The sequence below is a fragment of the Gallinula chloropus genome, assembly GCF_964237585.1.
Source record: "Gallinula chloropus genome assembly, chromosome: 1".
Taxonomy (NCBI): Eukaryota; Metazoa; Chordata; class Aves; order Gruiformes; family Rallidae; genus Gallinula; species Gallinula chloropus.
The window spans coordinates 60,102,738-60,122,411 of NC_140085.1; the positions used below are offsets into that span (position 1 = coordinate 60,102,738).

The following is a 19,674-nucleotide window of genomic DNA, read 5'->3' on the forward strand; positions in this document are numbered from 1 at the left end:
TAATCATAATATTGAAACTGAAGAGTTGAGAATGTTGCATCATGGCACACTTAACAGTGAAAGTTTGTCAACCACATGTATTGTAGACTAAGTCCAGAAGGTCCACAGCAAACTCTTAGGTAAAATATTTTTACTCCCAGTAGATGAACAAAAAGCATCTTGATCCCACTTACTCAGATAAAAGGCTTCTAATAATTACAATAGGAAGAGAATTTCCAGAAATTAACCTGTAACTCTGTATAAAGTTACATCTGCTATACTTTTTCAGTCATACTAGAAAAGCAATTTGTGATTTTTGGTTGACTTTTATTGAGTAGATACCATCTATAATTAACAAAGTCTTTAGTAAAAAATAAAAATCTGAGCTTTAGACCTGTTGTATCTTTGTTTTTTTTTTCCCCTCCATTTGCTGAACCAGTATCTCATTGCATAAACCTCTCTCCATACGGAAACCAAGGGCTTGCGATTTACATAAGAAGCTTCATAATTTAAAAATGAATGGGACTAGGTGATACTTGCTCTGCTCAGGACTGTTTTAAGGAAACAAACAACACTGATTCTGTCCCTGGTAATTCAATTTACACAAGATATCACAGGGATGCTAATTAGCAGACAGTTTCTAGTTCTTGACCTCTCACTGAACAAGCTCACTGGAGAATAATTTCCCCTGAGGGTGGGAATAACTAGATAGAAAAATAGATGAACCTGGCATTGTTAAGGCAGCATGATACTGGATCAATGGTTAGCCTGAGCTGTACTATAGAAATGCCTAGAGCAGGACAAAAATCTGGCAATTAATGGCAGCTGTTGGCACCAATACCAACAATTTAACAATGGCATTAAGTAAGAGAGAGGAGAAAATCTAATGGTAAGAGACTAAAATTGAAAAGGAACTATTTTCTATCATTTTAAGTTACCATTATTTATAAAATATTAATAATTTAAAATATTCTGTTACCCTCCATGTCTTTAAAGTCAGTCTTGTCTCAGTTTAGGATTCACATTCAGGGTCTTTGCTGTGTGAAATTAGTCACTGTGTTTAATCCCTGTCTATCGACCATCTGATTAACATTGAAAACACAAAGTTGAAAGAGGGAACAATGCAATAATCTACTAACTGTGTATGTGTGACAGAGTTAATTCCTCTTCTGAAATCCCCTCAAGTATTTTTCTACTGAAAATATTTTCCTTTTTTTTTAAAGAAATGATGTGTGAAGTGATGCCAACGATAAACGAGGACACCCCGATGAGTCAACGGGGGTCCCAAAGCAGTGGCTCAGACTCGGATTCTCACTTTGAGCAGCTGATGGTGAACATGCTGGATGAAAGGGACCGTCTCCTTGATACTCTTCGGGAGACACAGGAAAGCTTGTCACTTGCACAGCAACGCCTACAGGATGTCATCTACGACAGAGACTCCCTCCAGCGACAGCTTAACTCAGCGCTGCCTCAGGTATGCAATGTATAATGGTGGGTTTTTGTTTTTTTTTTTTTTTTGATTTACCAGTTTTTTGCTTAATGACACTTACTTTAACCCTAATTGGTATTTATTTCTTGAGGCCCAAATTCTGCTCCCGTTATGGTTGGCTGCAAAACTCCTAGTGATTTAACTGTACGTGGTTTGACCTCTTTGGAATCTGTCTTCTCTTCAAAGTTATGAGTAGGAGTCATGCTGTTGACTTCAAGGAGGGCAAACTGAAGGCCTGTAGCTACTGGTTCTTTTAGCTGTTGCTCCAGCATTTACAACAGATGAGTGATCATTTAAATTAAAGATCTAACAGTGGGAATGAAGAAAAAGAATGAAGATGTTTCCTTCAGACTCTATTCTAGATAAGTTTCTAAATAGTGCTATAACAAATAAAAATAGTTTATGTAGGTTAAATAATGAACTACACACAAACCCAAAACCAACTGATATCCTAATTTTAAAAATAATTATATTAATTTTATTATATAAAATTACTTTGGTCTGTGTTTAGGAATTGAAGAATAATTACTCCAGCTAAAATAATTATATGATATTTTAATAGTTTATATCAATTTAACATTATTTTTCAATATATTAGATATAAAAGCAAAGAAACATTTTAGTTCAGGCTGTGTATCTGATCAGAGGTTTGAAATGAAAATGAAGTCTTTTTCCGTGTTATTTTCTTTGCATCTTCCAACCATCACTTGCAAGAGAATTTGATGATAAGTGTGAGTGCCTGGGTGTATTTGACTGGACAAAGTTATACACGTGTAGACAATTGCTAGAGAGGATGGGGAACAGATTCATCTGAGTGATTATAAGAAGTGAGAAAGTTCTTAAAAGACAGAAAAGGAGAAAGGCAACCACTGGAACAGGGAACAAAAGCAGTTGCATAAGGGCTAACCCTACCAGGTTATTGGGATATCTTGGGATAGGCTTAAAAAAGAGAGAAAGATTCCCTAACAATTTGAAAAATACCATTAGCAAGTTCAGCATTAACTGCAGACAATAAGAATGACTTCACTTGACTTCAGTCTAATGAAAAAGAGTACCAATGATCTTTTATATAGTAAAATCAAGGGGGCTTGTTTTTTTCTAATTTATGGGCAATTGAGCTTATTTTCCACTGGTATCTTTAAATAAATAGAAGAGTGTAAAAGAATGAGTGAAAAGCAGCACAGAATCTTTATTCAAAGATTTATTGCTGGAAATCCAAAGGAGATAGGAGGTTTTGTATTCGGTGTGCTGCTTAGTACAGAGCCCACGGTGAGGTATTTCTGTTAAGCACTGTCTGGCGTCTAAGCCTTAGTGTTTCTATGTCTCACATAAGGAAGACTCTTGCTAAAATGCAGGAGACTAGCTAAGGAAAGTAATAGTCAGCATATATGTGATACAGGGCCTAAAAGAAACAGAAATTCTGAGGAACCGGATTATGATAAGATTTTAATCTTTATTTCCTCTAGTAAATGTTGGTGTTGTGTGTTTTTGAGTGGTAGCGGTACATCCCCTAAAGGTGACTGATTTGTCAGGTGAAGACATTGCACTACCATGTACCATTGAGTATGATGTACACTTCACGTAGCGTTCATCCATATAGCTGACTAGAGATGTGTGTTTCCCGTATGAAAAACTGTGTAACATACTGCTTAAACTTTAAAGCAGAACCAGATTTTTTCCCCTCAATTAAGTTGTCTAGATCTTCATGTAAGTAATTTAGTTCTGTAGAAATCTGTTTCTATAAGCACAGAGCACTAGCCTAATAATGTAACAATAAAGCCTTCCAGGAAAACAACTCCTATATGATTGCTATACTATTTAGCTTCCTTTCTGGACTTGAGATATTCTACATAGTAACTTTATAATTTTCTTATTTGTTTGCAGTTTATGAATGTCAGGCTTGCATTGCTAGCTGCCTGGCACAGTCTTATGACAAAATGCTAACCAGTGGTTTTATCATGGAGAGGTAGAATTCTGTGTTAATTCAATTTAGGAAAAGAGTACATAAATATATGATAACTATACACTGATTATTATTTAGCTATAATGTGACATCTAAGAGTATTTCTTTATCAACATATATTTCTTTTAGCTCTTGATTTCTTGAGTGGTATTCAAAATTGAATTATTCCTTAGCTTTTTCATAGTGTTTTGCAGGTAGAAAGTGTGCATTGACACAATTATGCTCTGAAGCATTTTTGTTTGGGCACTTTTTGCTTATTGTCTTAAACAGTTAAAACTGATCTGGAGAAATCCTTGCTCTTTTCAGTAATAGAATCTAAACAAAAAGAACCCACATGAAAACTGGGCTAATGAATAAGCCGTTGAGGTGAGATGATACTGCTTGGTACAAAGATGCGTACCCTGTATCTAGCAGTCAATAACAAAAATTTATGTTCCGACCTTTTAGGTAGCAGCAGTAGAGAGGAAAAATACACGTTATAGAAGGGCTGCAGGCAGCCAATGGGAGGTGGGTGTAAAAAAGGCAAATATTCTGAAATGTATTATTGCTATTAGAAATAGATAAGTACTAACACAGTTAAACCAAGGAGTGGTTCGAACCGTATTGTCTGGGTTTTGTCTCAGTAGTGATTAAGAACCACCCTCAAGTTGGAAGAGATTCAGGAAAAGACTACTGGAGCGAAGAGGCAGTAACATACTATACATAAAAGGACTAATTGAAGTTTTCTTATTTCTGGGGAAAGCTGAGAGGTGAGAGGGAATATAAGTGATTTTGTAAATTTCCTTGGGGATGCAAGAAGATGGAGCAGTTAGGTAAAGATGAAGTTAATGGTTTAAGCCAAAAGTAATGTTGATGGAGGGAATTATTAATATAAGGTACCATGAATAAAGCTGTATCATTCCTCATAAGCATTTAATTCCTGAATTATCAAGGGATGACGTTCAGAATCCATCTTTCTTAGACAAAGACAGGGTAAAAACCCCCAACTACTTTCAAGATAACCTGGTGTGAAAGACATTATATATCATAGTAATTCTGGTTAACCTCTGAATATGATCCAGAACACCCCTTCCTGTTCTTTATTTCAGACTCCACTGTGAAGAGATTCCACTTGGTATGGGGTCGTTCACACAAAGAATGAAATGAGTCTGAATATTTTTACAAAAACTATTAGAACTATGTGATAGTACAGTTTAGCTGAAAAGTCTTCTGTGCATAGTAAGTCTTCTGATGTTAAGAAACTAGTTCACAAGTGGTTTTGTTTAGTCTTCTCAGAGCTGCTGTTGACAGCAGAAGCCTCTAAAGAAAGTTTATTTGAGTCTGCACCGCATATTCTCTCATAACAAGATTTTAGGTCATGACTCTTGAGTCCAAAAAAAGTAATATTTGCTAAATACAACTCTACAGTAATGGGGAAACATACTGAACACTATGTTTTTATTTTACTGGAATAAAATTAGAATAGAGGAATGCTCTGCTAAAAAGCTTGGTAATTGTAGTTAGAAACTGTAACTCCTGTTTTGAGTGCTAGAAAACGTTCAGTTGCAACTTTGTCAAGTAAATTTCACCATAATCTTAAATTGTCTAGAAAATGTCACCTATATTAGTTGCCTTGTAAATAAACATGAAAAAAATACAATTTGTGTCATTGTAAGACTTAGAATGAATAATAAGAGTCATAAAAGTTATAATAAGCATAAATGTGCTCTGATAAACAGTGCTAAACTAGGCTTGTTGTGCGGTTGTTTTATTGTTTCTTTTATTCTTTCAAAAATAAGTTTCAAGGTGTGGAAGATACTGAGGTATTATTTATATGAAGATGTTCATAGGTAATTACTGTCTAATTAAATATGTACATTTTGTTTATTACTAGTGTACTTGCTCAGTGATTTACGTTAGAATTAATCTAATATTCACAGAATCATAGAACAGTTGAGATTGGAAGGGACCTGTGGAGGTCACCTTGTTCAGCCCTTCTGCTCCAGCGGGGTTACTAGAACAAGCTGCCTAGGACTGTGTCCAGATGGCTTTTGAGTATCTGTGACAGTAAACTTCTCAGCCTCTCTGGGCAACCTGTACCAATGCTCAGTCACGCTCACATTAAAAGAGTATTTCCTGATGATCAGAGAGAACCTCCTGTGCTTCTGTTTGTGTCTATGGTCTCTTGAATACTGTATATTACTATAAACAGGGACAACAACGTGGCCCAGGCCTGAGACTGTGTAAGATTATAAAGTAAAACAATGTTGCAAGCACTTTAAAAGATGTTAAGATGCTGACATGGATCCTGATGGTTGCCACTCAAGAGAATCTCTCTTATAACTGTTAGTCTCCTCTTGTCCTGCAGTGGGAATTTAGCTAGACATCACTGTGCTCATCATTGAAGGATTGATGAAAATGTGCAAAATCTTTTCACTCTGATGAGTGAGTAACTTTCAGTTTGGATCTGGACCAATAACAAAATTATATTCTGAGACAATAAATTCCAAATTAAATTTTCAAGTACAATGGCTTGATTTTCAATTTGAATGTTTATAGAATTTTAATAAAAATACTAAATTCTTTAAAGTCCCTTGAAAAGCTTGTGATAATCACAATTTGAAAACAAACTTCATATGTGAAATATTGTTCCAATTGAAAGCGATAGATTATGACCTGAATTGACTAGTGCTTTGATTTACAGTAAGACATTGATTTCATTCAGTCTTTGAATAGAAAACCCCTGTTTTTAGAGAACACTCGTAGATGAGGAAATGCTGTACTGTCACTGACACAGTGATGGTGATGTTTTCACGTGAGTAACATACATTGGCATATAGGTTTTGTTGCTTTAAAGAATACATAAAGTAGCTATCTATTTATTTATTTAACAAATCTTGCCTTTCTATGTGTTTTGATCTCCTTTACTGGGCAGTTGCTGGGTTTTTGTAAAGGAGAGCTAAGTTCTATTTCTGCTGAGCACTCATGTTAGCAGACTTTTTGTTTTACATGGCTATAACTCTCCTTATTCTCATGATCGGAATCTTCACCTGTGCTTTTATAGTACAATCCATTCTGCCTAATAAAGCTGTCTAAAAGTTACGCATTTTGTCTTAATCCTATAGAATATCTCTATTAGAAGATGGGAAAATTGGGCCCTTCAGGCAGGGCAGTTGATCCTGTGAGATGGGTAGGGTGAACCTGGAAATGCTCTGCTTTTGTTTTGGTTTTCCCTTGGGTTTATAGAAAGAGGCTTGATGCTTAGGTTGAGTGGTTTACTTTTAGATAGCTCAACTTATATGAGGTTGTTCTGTGCATTACTATAAACCCCCCTAAATTTATAATGGACTTTTAAAAAGTACAGCAGTCTAAATATGCAATTATTTTGTAGGGATCATAGAATAGTATATATGGAGAGGGACCATTGGAACTCAAGTGGTCGAAATCACCTGCAAAGCAGGGCATGCTATACAGGCCTATGAAGAGGGTGTTACTGAAATATGTATACATCTGTTTCATAGAATCATAGAATAGTTTGGGTTGGAAGGGACCTTTAAGGTTCACCTGATCTATCTGAGACAACATTCTTCTCTGAAAATTTGCACAGCAATAATAAACAAGGCTGGTAATGGTAGCTAGCAAACAAATATATAACTTCTCGTTTGATGAAACATTTAATGAAAAATTACAACTTTATGAAACACCTGCTAATAATACAATAGAACAATCAACTTTGGCTGTTTCTGCACCAGACACTTTAGAATTTTATTTAAAGTATCTTTGCTATGAATCTTTAAAATAGACAGGGGAATATCCAATACTAATTCAGACTTTTGTCTTGGTCTTGATAAGTGACATGGAAGGTAAATGCTCCAGTTTATTTGTTTCTTTATTTCCAGCAACTTTGAGTGTATACTGATTGCAGTGCATCTCTGAGGTAGAGATGTAAACACCTAGTCATAATTAAGTATGAATTCTTCAAGATGTTAGAAAATATATTTTTTTCTCTCTAATAAATATTATCATTAGCACTATTTGAAGCTCTGTTCTTTCTGGACATAATAGAATTTCTTGCAGTGTGGGGCTATAATGCTAAAAGGAATCCTTTGATATCCCCTAGGACCCCATAGATTTCTGCTAAACTCTAATTGTTTGCTACAGTAAGTCAGGATTAAAATCAGTAATAGAAATATACTGTTAATCATAAAGGTTTTATTTCATCTAGTAAAATACCACTTATTTAGAAAGGCTTAGTGGAGGCACTATAGAAGGAAAAATCCAAAGTTGGAAATGTAATGACCTTGTTTTATTGAACCAGTTTATGTAATTTAATCAATATTAAGCTTAAATAGGATTGTGATTAGAGAATTTGGTTGATAGCATTGCAGTTTCTTCCAATACTGATGAACAATGACTATTTTACTTCCAGGGACAAAAAAGGTATGGGAAAACCAGAGTAAGTCAGTATTCTGAACTTGTATTTTTTCTTTAAATGTGTGTGCATGCAGTCCATAGATACAGAATAGCAACATACATGTAGATACATAGATGCAAAAATAAAATAGCCCACTAGAAAAAAAAAAAATTAAAATACTTAAAAATAAATTTTGATCATTTAAAATTGGACACTTACCAAGCAATTTCAAGTATTTGCTGTTTGGTTAGAAATAATAGTTCGATGTACAGTATTATTCTTAAAATAGCTCTTGTGATGAAGATGGAAGGATGGCTTTTCTCCCCATTTTATTTCTGGCTATGCTGAAGAACATAAGAGTACCAATCGCATCCTGTATATTTGAATGAATAATCAGTACTTTTTTTCAAGTACTGAAAACCTTTTCCTGTAAAAAGAGCTTTTGTAGGGTCTCCATCAATTTTCTTTATATTGTGAGATAATTTTTTTCCTCACATTTCCACAAAAGAATTTAAATAGAATTCCAAAAAGTGAAATTCAGATCCTATCCCATGTGTCTGTGATGGAATTTCAAAGTTTTCTGTCTCAGAAGTCCAGTAAAGCACTCAGTATTCATATATAAAAATTAAAGCTTAATCCAGTGCTTGTTGCGATCTCTAGGAGCTTTCCACTGTCTTAGAGAGCAGTTGTTTGGACTACTAAATAAAGATTTATTCGTTTTCAAGTGTTCTGAACTCATGCAGTTCCCACTGAAGTCAGTGCAAGCACCAAGTCTTTGTGACTATGTAGATCAGGTTAGATAACTAAATATGAACAGAAATGTTTAAATGAACAAATTGGAATGATGCTTTTTTGCTAGTTATTTCAACGGTTTATCATAGAACCATAGAATCACAGGGGTTGGAAGGGACCTCGAGAGATCATCAGTGTTGTGGTTTTACCCCAGCTGAGAACCGAGAGCTGCCTGCTCTTTAAAGGAAAAGAGGAGGGGGAGAAGTGTGTGGGTGGGGATGAGGCAAGGGAAGGGAAAAGGAAGGGGCAAATAACAACCCAAAACCAAGAAACCAAAAACCCGTGGGTTGGGATAAGGATAGTTGACTAGAATAGCAGAAAGATACAATATAACAATGCTAACAGGACTTTAGAGCAAAAAAAATATATGAAGCTGTTGATACACAATGCAGTTTCTCACCGAACCCACAACTCAGGCCGTGCCACCCAGAGCTGTCCCGGAACCCGACCGTCCCCCGAAAACTGTGCGTTCTGGAGCTGCCCGCTCCTCCTCCTATCAGCCCCCCTTTATACTGAGCAGGACGTAATTGGCATAGAATACTCTCTTTGGCCAGCTTGGGTCACCTGTCCTGGCTTCATCCCCTCCTTTCTCATTAATAGAGAAATATGAAGAACTGAAAAGATCTTTGACTGCTTGACCACAACTAAAAACATCAGGGTGTTATCAGCACTGCTTTCATTTTAACTCTCAAACACAGCATCCCATCTGCTGCTACAAAAGAAGTTAACTCCATCCTGACCGAAACCAGGACAATCGGGTCCAACCCCTCTGCCAAAGCAGCTCCCTAGCTCATACTGCACAGATAGGCATCCAGACAGGTCTTGAATATCTCCAGAGATGGAGACTCCACCACCCCCCTAGGCAGCCTATTCCAGTGCTCTGTCACCCTCACTATGAAAAAGTTCTTCTGCATGTTGGTGCGGAACTTCCTGTGCTCCAGCTTGCAGCCATTGCCCCTTGTCCTGTCTCCACAGACCATTGAAAAAGGGCTGGCCATTTCCCTCTGCATCCCATACTTAAGATACTTATAAACATTAATAAGGTGCCCCATTAGTCGTCTTTTCTCTAGGCTGAACAGTCCCAGCTCTGTCAGCCTTTCCTTACAGGGGAGATGCTCCAGGCCCTTAATCATCTTTGTAGCCCTCCTCTGGACTCTCTCCGGGAGATCCCTGTCCTTTTTATACCAGGGAACCCAGAACTGGACACAGTACTCCGGGTGGGGCTTGACCAGGGTAGAGTAGAGGGGGAGGATGACCTCCTTTGACCTGCTGGCTACACTCCTCCTGATGCACCCCAGGATCCCATTGGCTCTCTTAGCCACCAGGGCACACTGCTGGCTCATGGTCAACCTGTCATCAACCAGGAGCCCCAGGTCCTTTTCCACAGAGCTCTTCTCTAGCAGGTCATCCCCAGCCTGCACTGATTCAAGTGGTTGTTCCTTCCCAGGTGCAAGACTTTACACTTGCTTTTGTTGAATCTCATCTGGTTTCTCCCTGCTCAGCTTTCCAGCCTGTCCAGGTTTCTCTGGATGGCAGCGTGTCAGCCACTCTTCCCAGCTTTGTATCATCCATGTACTTGCTAAGGGTGGATGCTATTCCCTCATCAAGGTCATCAATGAAGATATTAAACAGGACTGGACCCAACACTGAGCCCTGGGTAACACCTCTAGTCACGGGTCTCCAGTCAGATTCTGCTCCACTGATCACCACCCTCTGAGCTCTGTCCGACAGCCAATTCTCAACCCACCTCACTGTCCACTCATCTATCGCATGCTCTCTCAGCTTTGCTATCATCAGATGTGAATATTAAGGGAACCATATTGATATGTATGAAAAAGAATAGATATTAATCTTAACTATTAAATTAATTCAAATAGAGTAAATAAAGACACAAGCACATTTTATTACAGGATTTAAATTTATGAGGGAGAGATAGAGCATATGGAATTCAAAGGAGACTTGGCAATACTAAGTTACTACAGTTTAAGTGGAACACAGTCCTCAAATATTAGTGGTGTCCAACCTTAGAAACATTTACAGAAGCTTTAATTGTTACCTTCCTCAGTTACTTACAGAACATGTATACATGTTGTTTCTTTTTCTGCATAAAAGCAAACAAAAGTTGTTTGCATAGTTTTAAATACAATTTTTATTATGGTTGATGACTCCAAACTAATATTATCTGTCAGAACACAGACTGGCGGTGTCAGTGGTGTAAGCAGGACAGTGCTTTACCTGGGTCCTAATTAGACTGTATTTTTTTATTTTTTTAAATGCCAGCATATTCCTGACTTCATAGGTAAAATTGTACATACAAGTAATTAATTGAAAACTTTTCAAGTATGAGTTTATTTCCCTGCCTTATGAATTTCTGTGTATTCAGTAGCATACTGCAAATATTTAAAAGTAGATCTTCTCTAAAACCTATGGACTTTGTATTAAATATTTGATGACTGAAGAAGACTGATGTGGCTGTCCAGCAGAAGATAAAACTGGCATATGAGAAGAATCACAGATCTAAGTAAATATTTAGAGGAGATGGAGAAGCATGTGGTGAATGCCTGAAGCTAGCAACAAGACTGTGTACTCCCATTTCACTCTGTATCTGCTTCATAAACATTGCTATCACTTATTTTATCTTGAACTATGGCCATCAACTGCTACATTAAGTATTGATGGCTCTATCTGAACACTTATAAAGGCTCATGACTGAATACGAGATTAAAATATAATGGTGCTGGTCAGCAGAATAGAGCAGAGTTGGTTATCCAAGTCCTTATAAGTGAAACCGGTGACAAGAAAATTGTAGACACCATAGTTTTCTTAACAGATATAGTAGCTTTTTTTTTTAAATAGTTTCCTAACAGCTGTAGTTGTAACAGCTGTAGTGATGCCTGTCAGTGTTTAAGAGGCATTTGGACAATTACCTTAATATATGATTTAATTTGGTCAACCTTGAAGTGGTCAGTCAGTTGGACTACATTATAGGTCCCTTCCAACTTTTCTATAGTGAGGAAAAAAAAAGCAGTTTTAGAAAGCTTAACTCTGATGGGATACTCTTTGCTCATGTCCTTGAAAGTGGATGGTAGAGGCTCAGACATCATCTAAGAATAGCACATCAACACAAAAATGCAAGATAAATATAGTTTCTTGAAAATGCATATTTCTTCAGTATTAATTTATCTGTTAAAAGCAGAGAATGTGAAGAATATTTAAGAATCAGCTTTTAGAAGTCTTATTCTGGCTATCTATCTATCTATCTATCTATCTATCTATCTATCTATCTATCTATCTTCTGTTTTAACAAATATTTGCCTATATTCACAAGTATTTGCTCAAAAACGTAGCATTATGTTAGGGGCATGACTTCTTCTAAAGAAGAATTTAGCTCTCACTGAAGTCTGTGTAGTTTTCCTTTTCACGCTAAAAAAAAACAGGTTTCCTGTATCACTGAATGTGTATCTTTCACATGATCCCCAGGAATCTGAACTTCTATGGATAGAAGTTAAGGGCCAGTTAGAGCAGTAACCTTATTTTATACACTAACATTTCTGTGGTCTACTCAAAAATCTGTTCAAATCATCATTTTCTGAGTATGTCTTTGTGTTGCTACATATCTTACCCTTCAAGTGTGGTGTTTTTTCCCTAGCTAGCAGGAGATTGTGTTTTGTTTTTTTTTTTTTTTTTTGGGGGGGGGGGGTGTTTGTTTTTGTTTGTAGTGTTTTGGGGTTTTTTAATTATTGTTGGTTTACTGAATAGTTTAACATGTGTGAGTTCTAAAAAAATAATTATACTGCGACAGTTAATTTATTATGACAGTTGTTTGTATGTCAAACCAGATAATGTTAAATAAATCTTAGAGACCTACAGTAAGGTACTCTCTTGTGGGTTGGTTTATTTGAAATTGTGAAGCAATAAAATTAACAGATTTCTTTTTGCATTTTTCCCCCACACACACTGTAAGCAGAAGGCACCATAGTGATAAGTAAATGGTAGGAGTAATAATGAAAGTGTAACAGATGAGTAGATTAAATCATACTTCTGCATCAAAGTGTTAGAACTCAGTAAGAGGGATAAGAATGAAAGACAGTCCACCAGGAAGTAAAGCCCTAGGCCAGAGTTCATGGAAGCAACTATGAAAGCATTTCCATTTGCTTCAGTCAGTGATAGAATTAGTCCTTAAAAAACAAATAGTTAAGGAGCAAGCTGAACAAAGCGGGAACCACTGCGAATCTCTTCTCATAATATTTTCACCAGCTGTTTGGTGTTGAAGTTGCATGCATTATCAAATAATTGCATTACACATTTAAACAAGCACACACAATAAAAAACAACCCTGAAGTTTTAAAAGGAGAAATACATTCCCTGACTTGGAACAACCTTGCTGTCTGTGATTCCTTTGGATCCCGATCTTCTGCCTGTATAGTCACCCACGTGTCTACAGTTTCATAGTTATCTGGAAGACTGGGCACATGCATGAGAATACAGTGCTTCCTGAAATGCATGCAGTTACTTCTGGAGTTCTTTGGACAGCACTTTAGACATGCCCTAGTGAGTTAGGGAAGTATGTAGGGGCTTTTGGAAAACATTTTGGTTGAGCATGATAAGGCTTCTAGAAGACATTTTGGTTGGACAAGACCATTTGTGATTGCTAATTTTTACCTTACTTAGCTAAGAAAATGTGAATATTTGCACTGTGACCACATCCTTGACATTGTCACTGTCAAAACATGGCTCATGAGAACATCTGATGTTGAAGTGAGTCTGATTTTTGTATTTTTTTCTGCTACAATGACAAATATAGGCATCAAACATTCAGAGATAAATACTTTGTTCAGAAAATAGATTTTCTGTTTTCCTGGAAGAAAAAGTGGCTTTCTATTGCAGCAATGAATAAAAGTGCCTTTGGGACAAACGTGGTTTGGAGATGGAATTTGGAAATTGTATTTATACACTTAGTTTTTGTATTATGCTTCCTTTGCTTAATAATACCAAATCCTGCATCAACAATGGAAATAATGAGTAGCCAAGACACTAAGAAATGCAGAACACATTTGCAGCTTGTTCTTTTCTAAAAGGAGAAGGATTAATACTATTTCATATAATAGTCACATAAGCAGATTGTTGTATATCTTTGGTAAAAAAAGTGTAGAAGACAGTACATCTGAAATAGTGACTATTAGATAGATATAATTGCCCCTTTTAATTTAATTTGTCATTAGCAGTAAAGTCTTGCTATCAGAAGTATTACAATAAAAAAATTAGATATTTTAAGATTTTTTTCTTGTCCAGTAATTTATAGACCATCATATCAGATACAGATATCTGACTATTATTTGAGTTGCTGTTTGTATTTGCTATGAACTAGCACAAATTTTGTCAACCAAAACGTATTTTAAATTCTAGCACTACATGTGTGGACAATAAATGATTTTACTTTTTCCATATCTTTGTCATGTTTTATTGAATATTCAACTAAGTTCTGTGGCTCATTTTCCTTTCTATGTAACTGTACTTAGGCTCTCAACTGTAATACAATTTTTACTGTCTCCTGTATTAAGAAAGAAATCTGTAGTTTATTTTTCTGTAGTCCCACTGATCCATTTTCAGTGTGAACTGAAAAATACTTCTGGCCACAACGACACCATACAGTTATGAGCATACAGTCGATTATCTAGTAATATGTCACATGTATGTATAGATCTCCTACAGAAACTCATTATTTGGATTGCATGGACAGATATTAGGAAGTGTTGTTTACTGACAATCGTAATTTAAAAGAAAAATTGTAAATTTCAAAAAACACTTACAAGAAGCAGCACAGGTTTTCACAAAATTTATTGTATATGCGTTTATAAGGTTCAGATTAAGTCTTCAGAAATAATACTGTGCATGGGCAGATGGTTTTATTTGCACACAAATAGAAACTTCTGCATACTTTAAAAGGTTTAGTGAAGATTATTTGAGATCCAACAGTTAAGTCTGAAAGTTGATAATCTGACTTGTGGAACAAATGGTTACACAAGATCTCAAATAACCTGAATCAGACTTGATAAAATGCATACATTTGCCACTAAAATATTTTGTGGTGGTTTGACCCTGGCTGGAGGACAGATGCCCACCAAAGCTGCTCTATCACTCCTGTTTTCAGCTGGACAGGGGAGAAAATACATATTGAGAGGCTTAGGAGTCGAGATAAGGACAGAGAGAGATCATTTCACAATTAGTGTCATGGGCAAAAAAGACTCAGCACAGAATAAAGGAAAGAAAACTCTGAAGTTCATAACCCCATAGTGCTCATTTCTAGAGTGCACACATACACACCAGTGCCTCATAAAGATATGTCAAAACAAATGCTTAAGAGGAATAACAACAGGGCAAGTGTTGTACTGCGAGATCTCCAGGATGCTTTCCCAGACTTACGTAACTTGCAGCTGAGGGCAGGTTTTCAACTGCAGTTTACATGCTACTTCTAAGATAGAAGTGTTTATTTTCCATAACTGAGCCAGTCACTTTTGAGGCCATGTAAAATTAAAAAATAAAATAAAATCATAGCATGGATTTCTACCTCCTTTGGTTTTTGGGTTTGGTTGTTGTTGTTGTTGTTGTTTTTATTTTGTGACTTACGATTTCACCGATATCCTCACTTCCATGAAGTCTTTAATGTTATAAAAATCAGCCTTGCTGTCACTTTTTCAACAAGAAAGTATTTAGATATTTGTAAATATGCCAATATTGTGCATGAGTGTGCTTGTCTGTATGCAATCAAAAGGAAATAAAAGAATCTTACATTATGTTAATTAACTACAACCTGATCCAGATGCACTTAAAAATCTGAAAACAGATATTAGCAAGCCCATTAGCTAGTTAAATTTAGTGGATTTACCAACTGAAGTATTTCCTCCAAGTAAGAAAGAAAACTTAAAAGGTATGAATACTACCAAATGCAAAATACTTTACTGGTTCTCTTACAATGACTCTGCTTCTAAGAGGAAGAGCACAATATACATCAGCCTTGGGAAGTTGTTCTGTTGTTATTTTTGCGCAGAACATATCCTTGAGTAAGAACGTAACCTGCCTCTCCTCTTTCCATGAGTCAGTTGTGACTCATGATTGTTGTACTGTGTCCTCCAAAAGTGAATTGTTTTATTTTATGAGTATAAAGTGTGCTATGTATGAAGAACTGTGACACAAGTCAAAGTCATAGTGGGTATTATTAGAGCACTCACGTGAAAGGTTGTACAGTAACAGAGTTTTAAATGGCTTGTGGCATCTGGTTTGAAAAGGATAATGCCAAAGATAAGTAATATTTATTCTTTTTTGTTCTGACAGGGTGATAATTTTGTAATGTAGTAGTATAAGGTATATAATTTGATAATATTGTATCCTTAATATTCTTCAGGATCCTTCTTTTAAATTTTAGTAGTGAACGCGATACTGGTACAGAATATACTCACTTGTATATATACTCACAGTATTCAGTTAAAGAAGAATTTTTATTAAAATTCAAGTTCTACAGCACAAGGATTTATGCTGATTTTTATAAAAAAGAAATTACAAAATTAATAAGATTGCATAATTGTCCTGAAAAATCTTGTTTATTATCTTATTAATGTTTATAAATATCTCAAGTGTGGGACACAGGGGGAAATGGACAGCCTCTTTTCTATGGTCTGTAGAGACAAGACAAGGGGCAATGGCTTCAAGTTTCAACACAGGAAGTTCTGCACTAATATGTGGAAGAACTTTTTCACAGAACAGGCTGCCCAGGGGGGTTGTGGAGTCTCCTTCTATGGAGATATACAGGACCTGTCTGGACATAGAATCATAGAATCACAGAATGGTCTGGGTTGGAAGGGACCTCAAGGATCATAGAGCTCCAACCCCCCTGCCACAGGCAGGGACACCAACCTCAGGCCTGGATCTACACAAGGTTGCCCAGGACCCCATCTAACCTGGCCTTGAACACCTCCAGGGACAGGGTATTCACTACTTCTGTGGGCAGCCTGTCCCAGTACCTCACCACTCTTTCTGTAAAAAACTTCCCCCTAATATCTAATCTAAACCTTCCTTCCTTTAGTTTTAATCCATTCCCCCTCGTCCTGACATCTACCTGTGCGACCTGTCCGAGGGAACCTGCTTTGGCAGGAGGGCTGGACCCGATGATCTCTTGAGGTCCCTTCTAACCCCTATGATTCTGTGATTATGTGATCTAAGCTGTTAATTTTTAAATCATTATAGTTTGGATTTTCCATGAAAGGGAAACTCCTTTAAAGATTTTCAGTCTTTGTCTGCACAGTTTTAGAATACTATTTTGGAACCATTTAATAGAAATTAATCTTTGAAAAAATAGTTTATTGGGAAAAAATACAATTCTGTATTAGGAGCAGAAGTTGCATTTTATGGAGAAATAAATTCTTCACTAAAATATTTTGTTTTGACAGCCAGACCTATTTTTTAGAGCATGTCATAACTGACATTGAAAAATTTTTTACCACCTTAATGTTTATAGTTTTTATTTAGAAATGCTCTTCTGGTTTGAATTTGCCTATTTGAAAAGACAAATATTACCTTCAGCTGGAATAAAACTCTGCAGCTGAAAAAAAGTGGAGGCTTTGGGCGTGTGTATTTTGTTATCAAGGAAATCAGAAAAAAAGTCTATAGGGTAGAAGGTAAAATCATTCTACTAGAAATTAAATTTTAAGTTAATTGCGAAACTTTAATTTTAAAGCAATGAAATCAGCATATGTTGTATTACTTACCATTGTCCATTTCACTGAATTCTTATTTAAGTAATATGAAGATTTCCAAAAGAAGAGTAGCTAGAACTCTGGCTAGCCATTCGCATTGGTAATGATTCTTTTAGGAGGATATGCCACTTATATGTCTGGGTTGTTTGTTGGTTTTGGTTTTGTTATAAAATTAACTATAAAATAGATAATAATTTCATGAAAGTTTAAAAATTTCTGTCCACTTCTTTTTTAGTACAACAACAAAAGGTTGTTATTCTGCCTTTGACTACAACATGTCTCATCACCTTTCTACCTGAAAAACATTTCCTGGGAAAACATAGTGATTCCAACTTTACTTAACATTATTCACTAGTAGAGTTGATTGCCTTTGTTCATAGTTGGAGAGAAAAAGAAGAGGAAATACTATGGTGTGGCTTGATCTTTGTAATTCTCTCTTTTTAAAAGGCAAAGTATTTAGAAATAGGTAGGCATGCTTCTATGTAATTAGACCTTCCTCAGTGGTTTAAAATCAAATATGTTTCATCTGTGCTTTTTTTTGCTGAGATTTTTAAAATTGAATTCAGCCTCTATGCCCATATATATTTTCAATAGTTAGCTATTTTGCACCTGGTTTATTTAAGAAACTGTCAATGGATTATTTGAGGATCTTTCTCTGCCATCTAATCATGCCAGTTTCCTGACTCTGTCTCCAAAAGTAATTAATGCACTGTATTTTATGTTAGTGACTTTATTTTGAATCAGATTCTAATGAGAAGTCTTTTCTACCACTAACATGACATATAAAAAATGTTTGGGCTTGAAAATCTAATGAGTGTTCTGTTTGGGACTTCAGAGACAATTGGCCTTTAAGACTTTCTGGAACTGCATAGGACATTTCTTGTAAGCTTTGGATAGAGATCTTTTAAAGCTTGCTACACCACATTCTGTAAATCTGAAGTTTAGTGAACTGAAGCAGTTTTTTCCACATTTTTGGCATAGTAGGAACTGATGACCTTATTTCTTACTAGTAGCTATGAGGTACTCAGCATCATTGAGCACACGGGGAGGGAGGGCATGAGAGAACAAGGGAAGGAAGGAGAACAGACTAGTTGAAAGGTTTGCAACTTCAGCAAAGCAGTTGGAGTACATGAGGAATAGCACATAAGATGTTCTCCTAATTCTTGCCATATGTAATTTTTGTAGATAGTTTAGTTTCAACTAATTGAAGCAGGTTGCCAATTTATGTATCAAAATATAATATGAAGTTTACTTTAACTATGTTTCATACTTTTCAGTGTTCTAGACCAGGGTAAAATGTAATGGAAATTCAAATGTGATATTTCTACAGAGCAGTTTATGGTAGGAATGCCCCTGAAACAGCCAAATTCTTAATTTATCTAGCTGTTCCCTATAGAAGATGTCTTTTTTCCTTCATATTAAATTATCTGCTCTCAAAAAAATAAGAAACTTGAGTTTTTTCCTATTTCAAACAGTCCATGCTTACTTTCATTAAAAAATTTAAAAACATTTTCAAAAAGTTTACATTTCTACAGTAGGACTGAGTAAGAATTGCATCAAAGAGTTAAGGAGACAGCCCTATGTTCATGGTATCTTCCATTCTTTATTTGGTATCACTCAGCTGCTAGAAAATAGAGAGTCATTTTACAACTGCATTCTGCCAATAATGAAGAGGTTGCCTTTGTGGATTGCAGATACACTTTTCTTGCTCTAACCTGCCTCCTGTCTCCTGCAAAGTGAAGTCAAAGAGAGTGGGACAGTGCATTTTTTTTAAAGAGAAAAGGTCCTGATTCTATATATCATGTGTATTATATGGATAATCAAAATACTGACCATTGCTGCATCATTTCAAATTAGTTTTTTAATTTTACTTATTTTTAAAGTGATTGTAAGAAGACAGATGCTAAGTAGAAAACAGGGTTTTTTACTTAGAAAAATGGCTGTATTTTGAAAAAGCAGCCATCTTTGGAAGGTGTAACGTGCTTAGAGGATAAATGCACACATGCAATTCTTTCTGGTAAGTTCTGACGACTACTTCAGAATTTAAATAGAGCATTGGGGAATGGCAATATTCACATTTACTTCTACAATTCAGTCTGCAGAATTATTTTGAACATAAAAAAGTGGGGCTATGGGATATGAGTGCACAACAAGAAAATGAGTGTTACAAAACTAGACACTGAACTGTGATTTCCAGAGGCTCAGGTGTACTTAGGTCTGCCTCTGATGCCCTGTGAGCCCATAGGTCAGTCACTTACATTTGCTATTTGTCAAATTGCTGAAATTATTTCCTTTTTGTTTCTGTACT

At 35.9% G+C, this 19,674-nt stretch overlaps 1 protein-coding gene across 2 annotated transcripts in view; it reads left to right on the forward strand.

Moving 5' to 3' along the window:
• Positions 1-1,204: 1,204 nt before the first annotated feature.
• PPFIA2 (PTPRF interacting protein alpha 2) overlaps positions 1,205-19,674 on the forward strand; it is a gene marked incomplete at both ends in the record, with an annotated part of 322,124 nt that continues 303,654 nt past the window's right edge. For both annotated transcript variants that reach the window (XM_084276255.1, XM_084276256.1), the window contains one exon: positions 1,205-1,453. In XM_084276255.1, coding sequence (XP_084132381.1) covers positions 1,205-1,453 — 249 coding nt within the window. The remainder of the gene's footprint in view (positions 1,454-19,674) is intronic.